The 17,522-nt window shown below is 42.6% G+C and overlaps 1 protein-coding gene and 1 long non-coding RNA gene across 3 annotated transcripts in view; one reads left to right on the forward strand and one right to left on the reverse strand.

Annotated features, from left to right (window-relative positions):
- Positions 1-466: 466 nt before the first annotated feature.
- Positions 467-8,490, forward strand: LOC133373643 (uncharacterized). Its single transcript, XR_009759727.1, has 2 exons — positions 467-607; positions 8,141-8,490. It is a non-coding gene; the product is annotated as an uncharacterized LOC133373643 (long non-coding RNA).
- LOC133373642 (beta-1,4-galactosyltransferase galt-1-like) overlaps positions 1,982-17,522 on the reverse strand; it is a 38,496-nt gene continuing 22,955 nt past the window's right edge. The window contains exons 4-7 of one of the 2 annotated variants that reach the window (XM_061603542.1): positions 15,974-16,108; positions 14,960-15,049; positions 10,835-11,101; positions 1,982-8,918 (exon numbers count right to left, since the gene is read on the reverse strand). In XM_061603542.1, the coding sequence (XP_061459526.1) occupies positions 7,567-8,918; positions 10,835-10,844 (1,362 nt within the window). In that variant the 5' untranslated portion in view covers positions 10,845-11,101; positions 14,960-15,049; positions 15,974-16,108 and the 3' untranslated portion in view covers positions 1,982-7,566. The other variant, XR_009759726.1, reaches the window with a different exon arrangement.

A 17,522-nucleotide genomic window follows, 5' to 3' on the forward strand; every position in this document is an offset into this window, starting at 1 on the left:
TATGTGTCTGCTACATATTCTTCACTTAACACAAAATTACTGCTACGAGAAAGCTAGCAAAACCCAGCTAAAGTATTAACAACAAGCCCTACCTGGATGCTGTATGATTTCTAAATGTATTTTTTACAGGCCTGCCGCACATCACTTGAGTGAAGTGGTCTGTGGACCACAGTTTGGGAGCCCCTGCTGTGGATCAGCAAGAGTCAGGGATCAGGAGTGCTCTTCATCAGGTGATGGAGGCAAGGACTCTGAAACTGCAGGAAGGATGCCAGGCTCAGGACCGGCCCCAGACATGCTGATACCATTGGGGCCAGTGCTTCCCCAGCCTGAGAACGTGACACTCCTGTCTTCTAAGGACTCTGCCGTAGAAGTCTTCCCACCCCATTGCCATAGAAGATTGCTGGACAAGGGAAGCCCCCTTTAAGTAGAGCAGCAGTTTTGCAGGACAGGCAGTGCCACCAATTGGCTTCACCTGATGCTACTGCTATGAAAAAGATCAGTTTCAGCTCATTCCTTGCTGGAGCAACTTTAGAACTCTGTGTTTCCAAAAGCACAGCCTGAACCCTACCTTGTGATGTGGTGTCTTGCATGAACCTCAACCAGGCAAGTGCGTCTAACTTCCAATTACCTATCAATTCTTGTAAGTTCAGGTCTGTGGCTTCCTTTATGGAATCAACCCATCTTTTGTTTGGCCTTCCTCTTTTTCTGTTCCCTTCTGTTTTCCCCAGCCTTATTGCCATGTCTTCTCATGATGTGTCCAAAGTATGATAACCTCAGTTTCATCATTTTAGCTTCAAGTGATAGTTCTGGTTTAATTTGTTCTAACACCCAATTATTTGTCTTTTTTGCAGGCCATGGTATGCACAAAGCTCTCCTCCAACACCACATTTCAAATGAATTGATTTTATCTTATCCACTTTTTTCACTGTCTAGTTTTCACATCCATATATGGAGATTGGGAATACCATGGTCTGAATAATCCTGACTTTGGTGTTCAGTGATGCATCTTTGCATTTGAGGACCTTTTCTAGTTCTCTCATAGCTGCCCTCCCCAGTTCTAGTTCTTGACTATTGGCTCCCTTTTGGTTAATGACTGTGCCAAGGTATTGAAAATCCTTGACAAGTTCAGTGTCCTCGTTGTCAGCTTTAAAGTTACAAAAAAATTCTGTTGTCATCACTTTAGTCTTGACATTCAACTGTAGTCCTGCTTTTGTGCTTTCCTCTTTAACTTTCAACGGCATTAGTTTCAAATCATTACTGGTTTCTGCTAGTAGTATGATATCATCTGGGTATCTTAAATTATTGCTGAAAAACCTGCTTGCATTTTCTGCTGGGTTAGATTGGAATGAGTTGTACCGGGCTTCCTTAATTCTTCAAAGAGCTTCTTCAATTTACAGTTTTACAATTTAGAGGTGAGCAGAGAAACTCCTAGCTTTATTCTTTCCCTGTTGGGTTTACACAGGGGTCATACACACATCTGAAGCTGGTTTAGATTCGTTTCATCTCACCTGACGGGCAGTGGCTCCTTAATGTCATGGGCAGGGCTCATTCCCAGCTCTGTGATGTAAGACATTTTGAACTGGAGATGCTAGGAACTGCATCTGGGGCCTTCTGCATGCAGAGTGTTTGTTTGCTTGCTTATTGCATTTGTATATCACCTCATAGCCGAAGGTCGCTGGGTAGTTTACAACAATTAAAAACATTAAAAACAAATATACAAATTTAAAAACACATTTTTAAAAAGCCATTTAAAAACACATGCTAAAATGCCTGGGAGAAGAGGAAAGGCTTGACCTGGCGCCGAAAATGTAAGTGTTGGCGCCAGGCGCCCTTCATCAGGGAGATCATTCCATAATTTGGGGGCCATCACTGAGAAGACCTTCTCCTTTGTTGCCAGACTCCCAGCTTCCCTCTGTGAGAAACAAAGGTTCTTTAAGAGAGACCAAAACAGAGACACTTGTGAAGCAGTATTAAAGCTTTATTAAACGTTCTTGCAAGAGCGGGTGTCTACAAGGTAGGCACACCCAAGTGACATTGGTACAGTTCTTTTATCCTATAGCCCGTCGCTTCATTCCCTCCCGTTTCCTCATTGATCGAGTACTTCAGGGTTTACAGCCTATCCGTGCCGCCTATTCATGTCACAGGAAGTCCCGCCTCTGTTTACATCTCCCACTACTCATATTTTAGCTCCCCCATACTCATATTTATTATTACCCATATTTGGTATATCTCCCTCCTCCCCTGCCAACAGGTAGAGCAGAACCTAACCACAAACTGTCTTTGTCGCACCTGTTTCCTGGTATTTGTGTCTATTTTAGCTTGTTTTCCTTGCTTCACTAACTACATCTTTACCCCTCCCAAACAACAACCAGCATTTACACAAAGTCACACATCTACACAATTTGAGCACCCTGCAAAAGCAACACACTTTATACATATCACACCTCTGAGTAGGCACCCGGAGGAGGGCCTTAGATGTTGAGCATAGTGTACTGGTGGGTTTGTGTTGGGAGAAGTGTTCCATCAGGTATTGTGGTCCTAAGCCATGTAAGGCTTATAGGTTAAAACCAGCACCTTGAATCGAGCTAGGAAACATACAGGCAGCCAATGCAAGCAGGACAGAATCGGTTTTATATGTTCGAACCGTGCTCTACCACTTGTATCATCTGTCAACAAGAGACAGATTGTTTCCTTATACTTACTTTGTGCAACTGCACAGACTAACATTCGTATCCATAGTATTTTTGTTATTGGTTGTTAATGATAAACCAAAGCCATTGAGTTTCATGAGATTGCTCTGGCTGCCCATTAGTGGCCTGGCTGTTCAAGGTTCTGGTGTACAAAGCCCTATACAGCTCGGGACCAGAATACCTGAAATATTGTCTTACCTCTTATATACCCAGTCGATCACTGAGCTCTGCAGGTGAAGGGCCTCCTGCAAATACCCTCTTATTAGGAGGTCCGTTCTGCACAACATAGGAAGCAGACCTTTCATGTAGTGGCACCGACCCTTTGGAATTGCCTCCCCTTAAATATTAGACAAGCGCCATCTGTCACCTTTTTGGCGCCTACTGAAGACCTTCCTCTTTCAACAAGCCTTTTAAGTTGAGACTTGTTTTAACATATTTTAAAAGATGTTTTGTTTTAATTTATTTTAAACTCTGTTTTTATTATGTTTTTAGCATTTTTGTTTGCTGCCTTGAACTCCTAGTGGGAGGGCGGGATATAAATTTAATAAGTAGATCAAACTGGTTGTGGGAGCCATTTTATGTAGATAATTATGTGTGTGTTTTAGCCTAGAAAAGAAGTATGAGCATATACCCCTTTTTAAGACTCTGAGAGGCTGGGGGCTGAAGTTGGGGTCAGATGACTAGCAGCATGCGACACCTCTGTTGAAAAACAAATACACTGGCTGCCCATATGCTACCGGGCCAGGTTCAAGACTCTTGTGTTGATATACAAATTCCTGAACAACGTGGCTCCAGGAAATCTTAAGGGCCACCTGTGCCCTTATATCCCAGCCTAATCACTGAGATCATCCAGAGGAGCGCTGTTAGCTGTTCCCTGTGTCACAGAAGCCTGACTGGCCTCAACCAGAAGTTGGGCGTTTAGAGTTGCTGGTCCCATGCTGTGGAACACTCGTCTGGCAGAGATTTCGCAGGCGTGCTCATGTTGGTCACTTTCGGGTGTCTCTTGAAGACTTTTTTTTTATGCTGATAGGCCACGGCAGTTGGTTTCAAGATTTTCTTGAGTCGCCAGTCATGTTAATGATTGCTCTGTGCTCGTTTTAATGTGTGTGTTTTTAAATTTATATTGCTGTAGCTGATATTTTATGAGACGATGGTATATACTTTCAGAAATTTTTAAATAATGCTTATTTACGGCATTCTTCTTGCTGTAGTGTATGTCAGTATAATTTCCACCCTCAGCTGGAAACAAAATGCAGTGAATATGCATATCCTTTCAAAAGCCATCTATGTTTGACAATGGAGGCAATATGTTAAGATTTTTTTGACTTGGATCTAGGCTGTGTACACTACACACTTCCCCCAAAGAATCCAGGGAACTATAGTTTGCTAAGGGTGTCGGGAATTACAGCTCCGTGAGGGGTAAACTACAGTTCCCAGGGTGTTTTTATGCATAAAGTTCCAATCTAAAAACAAAACACTAGTTAGGCTCTGACATGGGGGAAGAGGTAAGAATACCAAATTTCTTGCATACAGTTCAGGAAAACCAAAGAGTGCAAACACTCATGCCTTAACGCACATGCTAAATGGGTATAGATATCAGGGTTGGGTACTCTGACTGCTAGACAGCTAGTCTAGGAGCCCAGAGTGCTGAGGAGGGAACAGACTGCAGTGTCGGGTGGATGCAGGTGCCCCAGGGGGATGCAGGTGCCCCAGGGGGATGCAGATTTCTTGCATCTCATCTTGCCAATGATTCTGCCCAGCCTCTCTCTCACGCTCCCCCCAAATCAAGGGACCAGTGATTCACAATCCTTTTTTAAAAAAAGATTTGTTATGTTGACCACAGACTGTCAGCACATCATCAGAGAGACATTAATCCTGTAATACTGGTAGTCGGGTATGGGTTGTTCTTCCTTAGAGAGGCCTGCCTGGGTGCTACTCCTTGTCGTTCCAAAAGAAATGAGGCATCTTAGGTTTTGTAGTGCATATTCAGCCAGTTGTGCTTTACAGTGCTGGAAAGTTTGTGGTGAACACTATCTGTTGCTCCTTCCTGGTAGCAGAGTATTAGGTAAATGTTCCTTACTCACACAGTGCGCAACTGATTCATTTCACACTGAGGATGTTAAAGACTTTTGTGAAGACTAAATATTGTAGAAATGGGAAGGCAGTTCATAAAGAAAAGATATAGATCCTCAACCTTTTTTTGAGCATTAGGGATGCATTTTGAAAACTGAGATAATGTCTTGGGCACCACAAAATGCCCATTTTTAGGGCAAGGAAAACTGATGATGCTCAGAGAAACACCCACCACAAACAGGCCACTTTCCCTAAAAAAACAATCTGAGGATTTATAAACTCAGCACATGAGAAAGGAGCCTTCCACAGAACATTTTCGGTCAGAATTATCTGGTGTTCATAGACAGACTTGCTTACATGAGGTGATATTGAGCGACAAGAGCAACTCCTTATTCCCAGTGGCACTGTTGAGCCTACGAACTGAAACCCCCTTTGCTCATCCCCCTCTGTTGTTTAAGAATTTTATTTATGTTACTGTGTATGATCTTGTTAAATGGGGAAAACTGTTTAAAATAGAATAAAACTCCTTAATAATGAAAACCCACCGTTGCACTAGGTCCCATTGGGCTGGTAGGATGGAAGGCAGGGTAGCTAATGTTAGTACTATAAGGCAAAACCAGGTTCTTAAGGAACACCTTAGCCTGTTTTTGGGGTCTGAAATTTGGCTCAGAAAAGACATCTAGTTCTAATAAGGAAGAGACTGTCTCTACCTCTGCATGAGCAGAGTGCAGATCTTACACAAAGATGTTTAGAACGCTCTTCCATGTCAAAATCTGTAGTTCTAGGCTTGAGTCTCAACATTCCTTTAAAATACTTTAAAAGGCTGCAATCCTGTACACACTTACCTGAGAGTACACACTTAATGGGGCTTACTTCTGAGTAGATATGCATAGGATTCCTGTGTTCATTTTTGGGGAAGGGGACCCTGTTGGAATGGGTCCAGGGTCTGGATGGCCTCCTTCCTCCAATGCTAGGAGCACAGGTTGTGATCCCCTACTCCACTGCTGTTGTGTTGATGATAACTACACCCCACTTGTTTAACAGGTAACCCTTGTTGCCAAAGGTCCCCTCAGGGGCATGTAATTCTGCAAGACGGAAAGGAGATTCCTAACAGATAATTCTTCACACCTCACTGAATTACAGTCTTTGGGGAAAGCCATGACAGTTATAATGGTATAAGCGTAGAACAATCTGTAGTGCAGATGTAAATCCAGTTAACAGTTAATAGAAACTGATGACTGGAAAACAAATTGGCTTTCAGAACAATTCTTAAGAATAACTTTACTCAACATACAATACTTAGTTGCATATGTCTAATTGTAGAATTAAATTATCTGATTTTAGCAGTTTTAATATATACACTTGTCCCCTCCTGAGAAAACACAGTACTGTCTTAAAATGAGGAAGCTGCTGAATGTGATGAGGTTAATCCATCACAAACTTTCGCAACAGTCAACAAGCCTGCTCTGTGATGAAGAAGCAGATCTACAAAAGCTTCTGAGCCAACAGATTATATGACACAGTTAAGACAACATGTATGATTGCTTGACATATGTCTTATGCATACACAACCGCATGCGTACATGCCTTTCTGTCAAAGACAGTTAGGAACCTGAAAAATCCCCAAAAGTGCTTTACAGGGGCAGCAACTGTAATTCCAATATATATGTATATTGGATTTTTTTTAAATTACAAGAATAACAAGTAGAACTCAATGTAAGGTGAACAAATATACTTTCAAGAACCATTTTAAGAACCTGTGAGTAGTCGTGAAGGGCACTGACAGAAAAGCAGAATATAGATGCTAAAATTCATAAATATAACTTGGCATAGTTATACTGGATATAATTTTATAACTTATGTACACGGTGGGTGATATTCCACTAACTCGCTCCGTCAGTGCAAGGATTTCCACTTGGCAACAGAATGTTCCCGCCTCTCCTCCCCCTGCATGCATCCTAAATCTGTTTTGGGGTTTTCCCCATCCCTCTGGAGCAGATTAGGGGTTGTTGCCTCTCTCCCCGCAACCCATTAAAAATCTCTGCTGGCCCAGGTAGTGTTGGAAGAAGCACCAGAGGAACTACAGACTGTGGCCTTTCCACATAACACTATCAAACAGGATTTTGGAAGAGCAATGAGCTGCAGGGTTCTAAGTAGTTACTTCAGCTTGTTGTTGTAGTTACTACCTCCTCACTACTTCAACCCTATTCATCTACAACAGGAGTAGGGGACATGTGGCCCTCCAGATGTTGCTATGCTACATTTTCTATCACCCCTCCCTATCGGCTTGGCCTGATGGGAGTTGGAATTCAACAATATCTGGAGGATCACAGGTTTCCCATCCCGGATCTAAACCAATCAATCCCCTGAGAATGGACAGGGCAGATTGATTCCCAACCCCGCTTCCAAGTGGGAGGAACTATCAACGCAGGAAGATGCCACCAATTTACTGCCATTAGGCTTCAAGCACAGAATGACCTTTAGTTAAAAGGTCTAGAATATTTTCAGTCAAGATACAGTCAATTAATTACAACTAAATTTAAGGTTGTATCCAACTAAGTTCTACTCAGGGTAGACCCACTTAAATTAACATGCCTCTGTTAGTCATGTCCATCAATTTAACTGGTCTATTCTAAGTAGGACTAACATGGAATACCAACTGCAGCTTTTTACAGCTATAGGCTGATCTCCACAAACACATCTCCAGGTGCTGCATGATATCTGGACTGTAAAAACAATTTGTCAGTAAGTAATTTTGTACATGTAAAAATAGAACTATTTATAAGACAGTTGCAATATTTTCTTAGAATTTCTTCCAAATGGACTTGAAACTCTTTCTAGGGAATTGTTCTTTAAGTACTTTGTTAACATTGTTGATCAAAGACATATTGTACCTCCAGATTGATGCATCCCTAATGAGATATTTTCGAGGGATCTCTTTTTTAGTGTGCTTTCTGCAATGGTAAAGAATTGCAATCTCTCTTGGAACTTCCAGTGTCCTACCGTAACCCTTGAGAACAGAGTGGAGGGAAGTCTGAACCACTTTTCTCGGATTAACAATCATTTTTCTCTGATTACTGAACCGCAGTCTAGTGGGCTCTCTGTAAATATGCTGCAGTATATTAGCACCTGGGACAATTTTCCAGAATGAGATTTTGAATGTGTCGATAGAGGAAAATACATTCTGGGGAAATAAATAATTCTCAAACAAGAAGATGCCTGTCCCTGGATTTTGATCCTCAAGATTGCTGATCATTGTTTTCCAACTCGGATATTTAATAGGTAGGATAATTTCATCAATGTCGTTAAGAATTACATATTTGCTCCTGTACATATTGCGGTAGATGCAATCGTTTACGACTGTTGTTTTCCCATAGTACCAATCCTTGGGTGAATACCAGAAAGAAGAGAAGTTAACATGTGAAAGAATTGGCCACGGTATGATCTCAACGGTGCCTTCTGCAACATAAAACTTCAGTAACTTCTGTATGAGCTGGCTGCAGCTGTACATGTAGATCAACACTTTCTGTGCACCAAGAATTTTATACATTTCCATGCTTTGTATGAACTGCAAGACATTGCTGTCGTTTCCAAACATGCCAGAGAGACAAACAGTGAATTCAGCGGAAAAAGAATCCCTGGGCACACGGTTTCTAATTTCAAATCTTGGTATCTTGTCGATTTTTCCTCTAGGTGATGAATGAATTGAGACATATTTTGGAAAACACCCTCTTGGTTCCAAGCACACTATGTCTGCCATCCCAACAGGGAATTCAGTCCTATCCAAGTGAATGTCTACAGTGGCTCTTATTATAGAGACATGGCCATCGTGACTACAGCAAAACCAGCAATAGAGGTCCTGTATTTTCTTGTAGTGCACTATTGCGATCACACGGGTTAGGTTTTGCTGTCTGTCGTCATGATACGGTGAAATGATTAATGTTTTATTGTACTGTAAAGCTGTTATTGTCTCGTTGACAATCTCACCTTTGCAGAGATCAGTTGACGGCTTTGTTTTCACCAGGAAAGGGGTTTGCATCAGCCAGAAGTACGCTCCAAATGACAGGATGGTTAGAAAAGTGACTAGCACCAGCGAAGTCATCCTTCTATAGCGACTCATCATCTCCTTTAGATGTTGTAACAAAGTGCCTGTAACTTAAAAAAAAAAAAAGGCGGGGAGGAGATACAGTCAGAATGTTTGTTTAATCAACCGATCTAAAATTAGGAAATTGTTCATTTCAGGAATAATCTTTGATATCTTAGAAATATCTTGGATAATTATAACATTGGAATCCGTGCTAACTCATAATGATAATTAGTATGTGTGATCAGCTCTGTTTATGAATTATCCTTCCCAATGTGTGTGTTTATTTGCAGTGAGCCTCCACCCCTTATGTTACTCTTCTACCACCACCTTCCTGTTAAGATGGGAATTACCCTCCTACACACCCTGTATTTAAAGCATCTCCTCCCTCAAGAACCCTGGGAACTGTCGTTTCCCAGCACCATTAACAAGCTATAGTTCCCAGGATACGGGGGGGAGGTAATGTGCATTAAATATATGGTGTGTACACATTGGATTCTCCTAGTAAAGTGGAGGGGGAGCCATTTAAATAAACTCCCAGGCTCTTAAAAACAAGTCCCCTTCACTTTCTATATCTGCGGCCCCATCCCTATAAAGGCAGGGTGATTCTCCTTTCTTCTATAGAGGTGAAAAAAGACCAAAGAAATTAGTTACTACAGCTTTCTAGATGAGCTCCCCAACTCTGTTAAAAATGATGTGGGCTTATTCTCCCATTCCCTTTTAGTAAGAGAGGGGCAGAGAAGCAACCCCTCCATAAACGAGTCACTACCCCCCACACACTTTCTAGGCCACCCTTAATAATGCCACACTGGGCTCCTTTTGGAAGGGCGGGATACACATTTAATAAATAATACTAATTACATGGGGGTTGTTCTCCTTTTCCCTCCTAGTCTGTGAGAAATACCCCCCCAGCTCTGCAAATTTGGGGGTTTTATTTTCCCCTTCAGCTCCTCCTAACCCCCCCCCCCAACTCCCATTCATAAAGGATTCCTGCCCCTTTCCCTTTCTAAATAGTGGGTGTGTGGTCACCCCTCGCCTCTGATTTTTGAAATATGAAGCAGTATATAAATGCCTGCAAGAATAAATAAGTCAATACTGTATTGCTGGTAAGTGGAGGGCGCGCCCCCTCCATTAATATGGATGCCTTCCCCTCCTCCTTGGTTATGAATTCAGCCCCATATATCTACAGTAGGGCCCCACTCATACGGCGGGTTACATTCCGGACCCCCGCTATAAAGCGGAACCCATTGAATAGAATGGTGCATGACACCTGAAAAGTGCCGTAAAAGCGGAACAAGCGCCATATGAGTGGGACTTTAGTCTAATTACATCTAATTGAGACCGCCGCATTAGCGAAGCGCTGTAAAGTGGGGCCCTACTGTATAGAGACAGACATAGATGGGGTTGAGAGCCAGTGTGGCGTAGTGGTTAAGGTGTTGGACTATGTCCTGGGAGACCAGGGTTCGAATCCCCACACAGCCATGAAGCTCGCTGGGTGACCTTGGGCCAGTCGCTGCCTCTCAGCCTCATGAAAACCCTATTCATAGGGCCGCCATTGACTTGAAGGCAGTACACAGATGGGGCGTTCTCCCCTCCCAATTATGGAGGGTGATGATCTACTCTCCTGCCCCCTCACCTCTACTGAGGGGGGCTATCCCACCGCACACCTACGCAAGAATTTATTCAGGGAGGGGAAGGAATTCTCATTTAAGAAATCCCGGCCTTCAAAGGCTCTGAGGAGTGTCTCTGGTGCCCCCTTTTGACTCCGCCATGATACTTTAGCCTCCATGCCCCTCCCCCCCCCCAAAAAGGCGGGAAGAGGCCTTCTTAGCTGCAGCCTGAGGGGATTTTTAAAGGCTCCCAACCGTCTTTCTTCTGCTTGCTCGGGGCGGGCAGGATGAGGAGACATTTGAGACGAGCCCCGAGGAAAACCTGCCTTCAAAATGAGAGTTTCACACGGGAGCTTAACTTCATGGTAAATACGCACCTTTTGCCATCGCGATAGCTTTGGAAGGTTTACACTCCCCAGCTTCCAATATGGTTTTTCTTTTGCTTTCAGTTCACACGGCGTTCCTCTGGAAAGGGTTTGTATCGCTGTTTCTTTGTGGCCTCGCCCCCAAATCTGCATGTTGACTCCCTCTGGAGTATTGCCAATGGAGAAGGGGAGGTTCCCCCCCTCATTGTTTCTTATTTATTTATTTACTGTATTTATATACCGCCCCGTAGCCGAAGCTCTCTGGGCGGTTTACGGTAACTAAAAACATTAAAAACAAATACACAAATTTAAAACACATCTTTTAAAAACAATTTAAAACACAATTAAAAAAAAAACAATTAAAAAAAACATGCTAAAATGCCTGGGAGAAGAGGAAAGTCTTGACCTGGCACCGAAAAGATAACAGTGTTGGCGCCAGGCGCACCTCATCACATAGATCATTCCATAATTTGGGGGCCACCACTGAGAAGGCCCTCTTGTCAATTGGACACTGAAACAGGAAAAGAGTGGGGGGGGAACCACCCCTTTTAAAAGTATTTATGAAATGCAATTTTTAGTGGAAGTGCATGAGTGCGTGTATGCCTCCTGCAGCCTCATGCAACTACCCGGTCCTTATTTACTCAGAAGTAAGCCTCAACAGTGCTTACCCTCTACTCAGGACTCATCGCTGATAACCATAGAGAGGTTCCTCCCGACAGATAAACCGTTGACGTTGTTAGTTATTATGCGCTCTGGACTCTCCCAAAGTCATTACTACCCTTCTCTCTCAATTTTGCTATTGAAGAGGGGAAGGGTTTGTCAGTTTCATTGTTTCTTGACAGTTACAGGCCTCTCTGCAGCCTGGGGGGAGGAAATTGACATGAAACATGGAGGGAATGAGTGAAAGCAAAGCAGGGCAGCTTTTGCAGGCGGCAGAGAGACAGCAAGCCTTCTCCATTCCTGCTTCTGATAGTGAACTGGGGTATTCCTCTCACTTTTTTTTTTTAAATCTACTACTTTGCAATCAAACATAAAATCAAATGTTAAATGAATAATATTTCCACAACGGCAATTTGCGATATTACACAAAGTTTAGAGGAGGTTTTTAACTGAGCTTCCTTGGGCTGGAAAGCCTCTTTTCCTGCCCAACAGCTGATGGGGATGGGAGGGGGAGCTAAAAAAACCCAGCAACCTAAGGAAAGAGAAATCAGGTTCTCTCCCTCCAGGCAGACAGATCTCTTTCTCTCTGTGTGTGAGTGCACACACTATAAGTTGTGTTCATTTTGCTTGCACTTGGGGGGGCATTAACGTTGCCCTTTTGCACACCCACAAACCTGCGTTAACGTTATGGGGGGGGGGATGAAGGGGTGGAAAGGAAGGCTAGAGTGGCGGATGTGGCTGGCTATGCAGACGGAAATGAAATAGAGTTGACGGGGAGTTTAGTGGGTGGAGAAAGGGGAGTATCTGCAAGTTACGATCCACCCCACCCCCAGCAGGAAACATCGGAATAAGGGACTACATGAGCAGCGAAACAGAGGTGGTTTTTTCCTTACTATTCGGATTTTCAGTGGATTGGTTTGATTCCCATTTAAAGGGAAATGCAGGGGCTTGCCTTCCCTTTCCAAAAAATGTCATGCAATCGCTGCAGATTAAAAGGGAATGCAGCCAGCCTCGATCTCATATTAAATTGCCGTGTGAATGAGCCCGATGATAGCTTAAGTAGACCAAGAAGAGACTATTTGTTATTTATCACATTTAGGGGCCGCTTTACCCATCGCTCAAGGCTGTGTATATGGTCTCTCCTCAACAGGGTCCGCAGCGAGCCTAAAAGTTTTTTTGGGGGGACCAAAAAAAGTAGAATGGCCAGGAAAAAAAACACCCATGATAAATGTAATTATTTAATTTTTGTAAAAAAAACATTTGGGGGGATTTTTTTAGGGGGGTAGTCCCCTAAGCAACCCACTCCCAGCAAGGGACCTGCTCTTCAATGCCCAATTTTATCTTTAAGTAGTTTTTAAGGTGGAGATTTAAACAACAAGAAGATATTATTTATTACACTTAGGTCCAATAGCTCCCTCGCACCCAGTTTTATCTTCACAATGACCCTGTGAAGAGTGGCTGAGGGATAGAGACTGGGCTGGGGTCACCTAATGGGCTTTTTAGCTAAGGGGGGATTAGAACTCGGGTCACCCCGAGCGACACTCCAGCCACCCCCAAATATCCAACTTTCTTCCTCTACGGCCCCTTACACTGTGAAGGCCACCTATGTCTTTTATTGAGGGAAACAACAATTATTTATCTAGTGCCATCCACTGTGGGTGATGCTTATTTAAATGCTTTCCAAAGCATGAGAGGTCTCTGCTCCAAGGGGCCTGCAGTCTTCAAGACAAAAAGGAGACAACTGGGGGGGGGGGAGTTGGAGCAGGGTAAGCAAGTGATGCACATGCATTTTTACTTCCCCCCCTCCCCCAGAGTAAGCCTTTGTTGTAGGGATATGGAGAAGTCCAGATGTTAGACTTTAACTCCCATCAGTTCCGGCCACTATGTCCGATGGTCAAAAGATAATGGGAGTTGTAGTTTAGCAACATCTGGAGGGTCAAAGTTCCCCTATGGTTGGTTTGCTGCCTAAATCAGGGATGGGGAACTTGTGGCCCTCCAGATGTTGTTGGACTCCAGCCCTCATCACCCTTTGACTGTTGGACATGGTGGCTGAGGGCCACCTTTTCCACGGAGGAGGGAAGGGGCAAGGATGGCCAAGGATGGTGGGAAATGTAGTCCAACATCAGGGGACCCAAGGTTGAAGAATGGTGATCTAGAGCAGGTGTAGGGAATCTTTGGCCCTTCAGATGTTGCAGAACGACAACTATCATCCTTGGCCATTGAATATGCTTGCTGGGGTTGGTGGAAGTTGTCGTTCTGCATTGTCTGGAGAGCCACAAGTTCTCCGCTCCTTGCCTAAATGGTAAGTCAGTTGGTACCAGCCAAACCTGTCTATGGAGGGCATTCCATAACCAGGAGTGCCCCACTGGAACATTCCAGATTGTCACCCACCAGACCTCTGAAGGCAGTGGCATCTGGAGGAAGACCTTCACCCTGCATCTCAAACTGTAGGCAGGTTTCACATGGGAGATGGCATTCAAAAAGTTTCCTTCATCCTTGGTGTATCTATAATATATTTTGGAAAGTTGTTTGCCTTTTCGCTATGCATTCAGACACCTAAGATATTGTAACCAAATTTTGAATGATGGTTGTTGAGATCAAGGAGCAGGTTTTCATCTATGTTGGGATACAATTGCACATCATTTTGAATCAAGATGGTGGACTTGAGCCTTTTAAAGACTCCACTGATTTCAAAACTGCACTGATTTTTCAGTTTCTTGGAATTCCCGAGCAATGTTGGGTACATTGCAAGGTAATGTTTATTCTGGTCCACATGCTACACTATCTCACACAGTAAACAGTCACATATGTTACAAACAGCATGAAGAGACTTGGTTTCTTGTGACTTTTAAAAAAATGCTTCTGCATTGGCAATAATTTGATTTTAAAATGGCTTGCTTCAGCTTCTGTGGGCCAATACTAATACCATTTACATTTATTTATTTATTATTTATTAATAACATTTATTAGTTGCTTTTTTCCCAGAAAAGAACTCAAAGCGATTTTTACAAAAACAAAAACTGCACTCGAAGTGGCTTGCACAAAAGCAAACGATGATTACAAAAAAATTTCATAATAAAATAAGACAACAGCAGTAATAAAACAACAAATGTCACAGCAACACAACCATTTCAATACTAGAAGTATAACATTACAATCTTAAACAGGTCACATTACACCACTTGGCAATATGGCGGAAATAAAAGAAAATTAAGATTAAATTACATATGGCAGAAGGTGTCATCCTTTTTCGGCCAGTGGCCATGTTTGGAATTTTGAGAAAGTGCCAGTCAAAAAATGACTGCTGTGCAGGGTGTGGCATAACAAAACGGCCACCACATATAAAAAAGCAGAAAAACAGACAGGGCGACAAAAAGGTAGGGACATGCCTCCTCCCATCAGCTTCCACCCCCACCAATGAAAAAAAAAGGCACATCAGCTATACTGCGCTCGCTTCCATAAGAAAGTTCTTTATACCTTTCTTGTGTCTAGAAGAGAAGGGAAGGTAGTTGTCCAATCCTATCATCAAATGTAATGTGGGCATGTTCGATATAAGAGAGGCCAAACCTGTGTAACAGAGCCAAAAGAACAATTTCATACACTGTGGATTTTTCAGGGGATATATACAGAGACCTTTTGCAGGTTCTATAGGTAGTACCAGTGGATTGGACGCATGTTGGCAACCCTTCGAATACTGCAAATGAGGTTCAAAGGGCTTGTAACATCATGTGTGAAAATTCCTTTAATATTAGGAAAGCAGAAGAAATTAATGTGGACAATGTAATACCAACACTCTTTGCATCTATTGGTATGTCTGCAACCTCAAAGGTGCAGAATTCTGTTCTAAAAAGAAATGAGGGAGGGAAGGAGGAATACAAATAGAAAGAATACCAAGGAGGGGAACAAAAAGGATCAGTAGCTATGTAAATATATGTGCACTGGATGGCATAAGTTATAAGCTATGATTTTTTTTAACAACAATTCACAATTGCTTAAACATTTTGCAACGGGAAGAGATGCATTTTTAAAGGAAGAATTTCAACCTGTAAAGTAAATGCTTTTTTTAAAAAAATGTTGATGTTCTCTCCAAAGACCATTTTACTTTCTCCTCTCAGCCTCCGTGAATTCTTTCTTAAAAATTCTCACATTATTAAAAAAATTACTGACTTGCTAAAGCAAGAGTGCAGAAGCTTTGGCCTTCCAGATGTTGCTGAGCTACAGTCTTCATCAGCCCTAGCAAGTATAGCCAATGGGCAGGTATGGAAGGAGTAGTTCAGCAATATCTGGAGGGCCAAAGGTTCCCCACACTTGTGCTATAGGAATGTTGGCATTTACAGAGATAGATGTTCAGCTGATCAGTGATACCTGCCTGTAGCTGTTCAGATATGGACGTTCAAATAGAGGAATTTCACCTGCTCTTCGTTTACCCTTCACACAAACAGTGTGTGTGGTACTTACTCCAGAACTTGAAGGAATATGGAATGCACAAACCTTTGCTCACACATATGTGACCTCGCCAGCTTTCAGAACTGGAGCTGAAACCAGGGTTGTGGAGTTGGTACGCCAAACCTTCGACTCAGACTCCTCTATTTTTCTACTGTCCGACTCCGACTCTGACTCCGACTCCTTCATAAATGGCAAATGTATATTAACTAGTAATAAATTTACTGTAGTAAAATGGTAGCACAAGGCATTTCATCACCACCACGTGAATCATCGGGCTAGACTGATAGAACATAAAATATATTTATTTGATTAAAATGTCTGAACAAGAAAACTTTCCTAAATTCCTATGAAAGTTTTTATTTTGAAGCTGGAGTCGGAGTTGGTACCTTTCTACTGACTCCACCCAAAATTGCTTCTGATTCCATGACGCTGACTCCACAGCCCTGGCTGAAACAGAAAAAAATAATATGCTGCATTCTCAGTAGGATGGAAGTCCAAAAGACCTCAATAGTTGCTCCTGCCCCATGGAATTCCCTTCTGAGAGCGGTACAGCTAGCTACTTCAGGTTTTTAAGAAAGCTTAAAAATGCATCTGTTTTCCTTGGCTTTCAATGAAAGGTTTTATTTTATATAGGCTGTTGCTAGGGTTTCTGTTGGTGTCTGTTGGATCTTCTTGTATTGGGCATATTTAAACCGGCTGTTTTATTGTAGTTTGATGTTTGAATGGTTGTTTTTAATGAAATGTATTTGTTATAAATATAAGCCTATAGACTTGCAAGGTGGCTTATAAAAATCTGAAATACATGAATGAAATCTCTGTTGTTTTCAGCCCCTTCCCAGAGAATAGGGTTTTTAGACATAAAAGAGCCCCCCAAGCTCTCATCCCATCCCTTTTCCCTCTGGTATTCCTTTAACAGGAAATACTTGTCAAGTCTCCTGCAGTACAGGAGCCCATTATAAGCCCCTCCAAATGGAACATGTGAATAGCATCCAAGAACATTATAGGTTATGATATGGTACTACAGCTTCATTTACCCTTGCACATCTATTTTCACCACTTGAGATGCCCGTGATACCTCTCTGTCCCTTACTACACTTGCAGATTGCCCAGTCCCCCCCCCCCCGGCTTTGACTCTCAGCATTTGTCAGTATCTTTGTCGAACTGTAAAAGCTATTGTGTTTTCTGCCAATCTGGCAGGAAAGTTGTCATTATCTGCCCCCTTATTCAGATCCTAGAGACTCCTAGTTCTTCCCTCCAAAGTTTTCCATCAAATCCCAACTGAGAACAAAAAGCCCTGCTAGATCAGACTGAAGGTCCATCTAGTCCAGCATTCTGTTTCCACAATGGCTAAGCAGATGTCTCCCCAAAACCGACAAGAAGATATGACCTTCTGTTCTTGACCCCAGCAACTGGTATTTTGTCTTATACTGACTCTGAATATTCCATTTAGAAGATGTTGACAGACCTGTCTTCTTTGTTTTTGTCTGATCTACTTTTAAAACCATATAAGCATGTAGAGATCACCATAAATTAATAATGTGCTGTGTGAATAAGTACTTCCTTTTGATCTTCAGCCAATCAATTTCTGTGGGTG

This window comes from Rhineura floridana, chromosome 20 (genome assembly GCF_030035675.1).
Source record: "Rhineura floridana isolate rRhiFlo1 chromosome 20, rRhiFlo1.hap2, whole genome shotgun sequence".
Taxonomy (NCBI): Eukaryota; Metazoa; Chordata; class Lepidosauria; order Squamata; family Rhineuridae; genus Rhineura; species Rhineura floridana.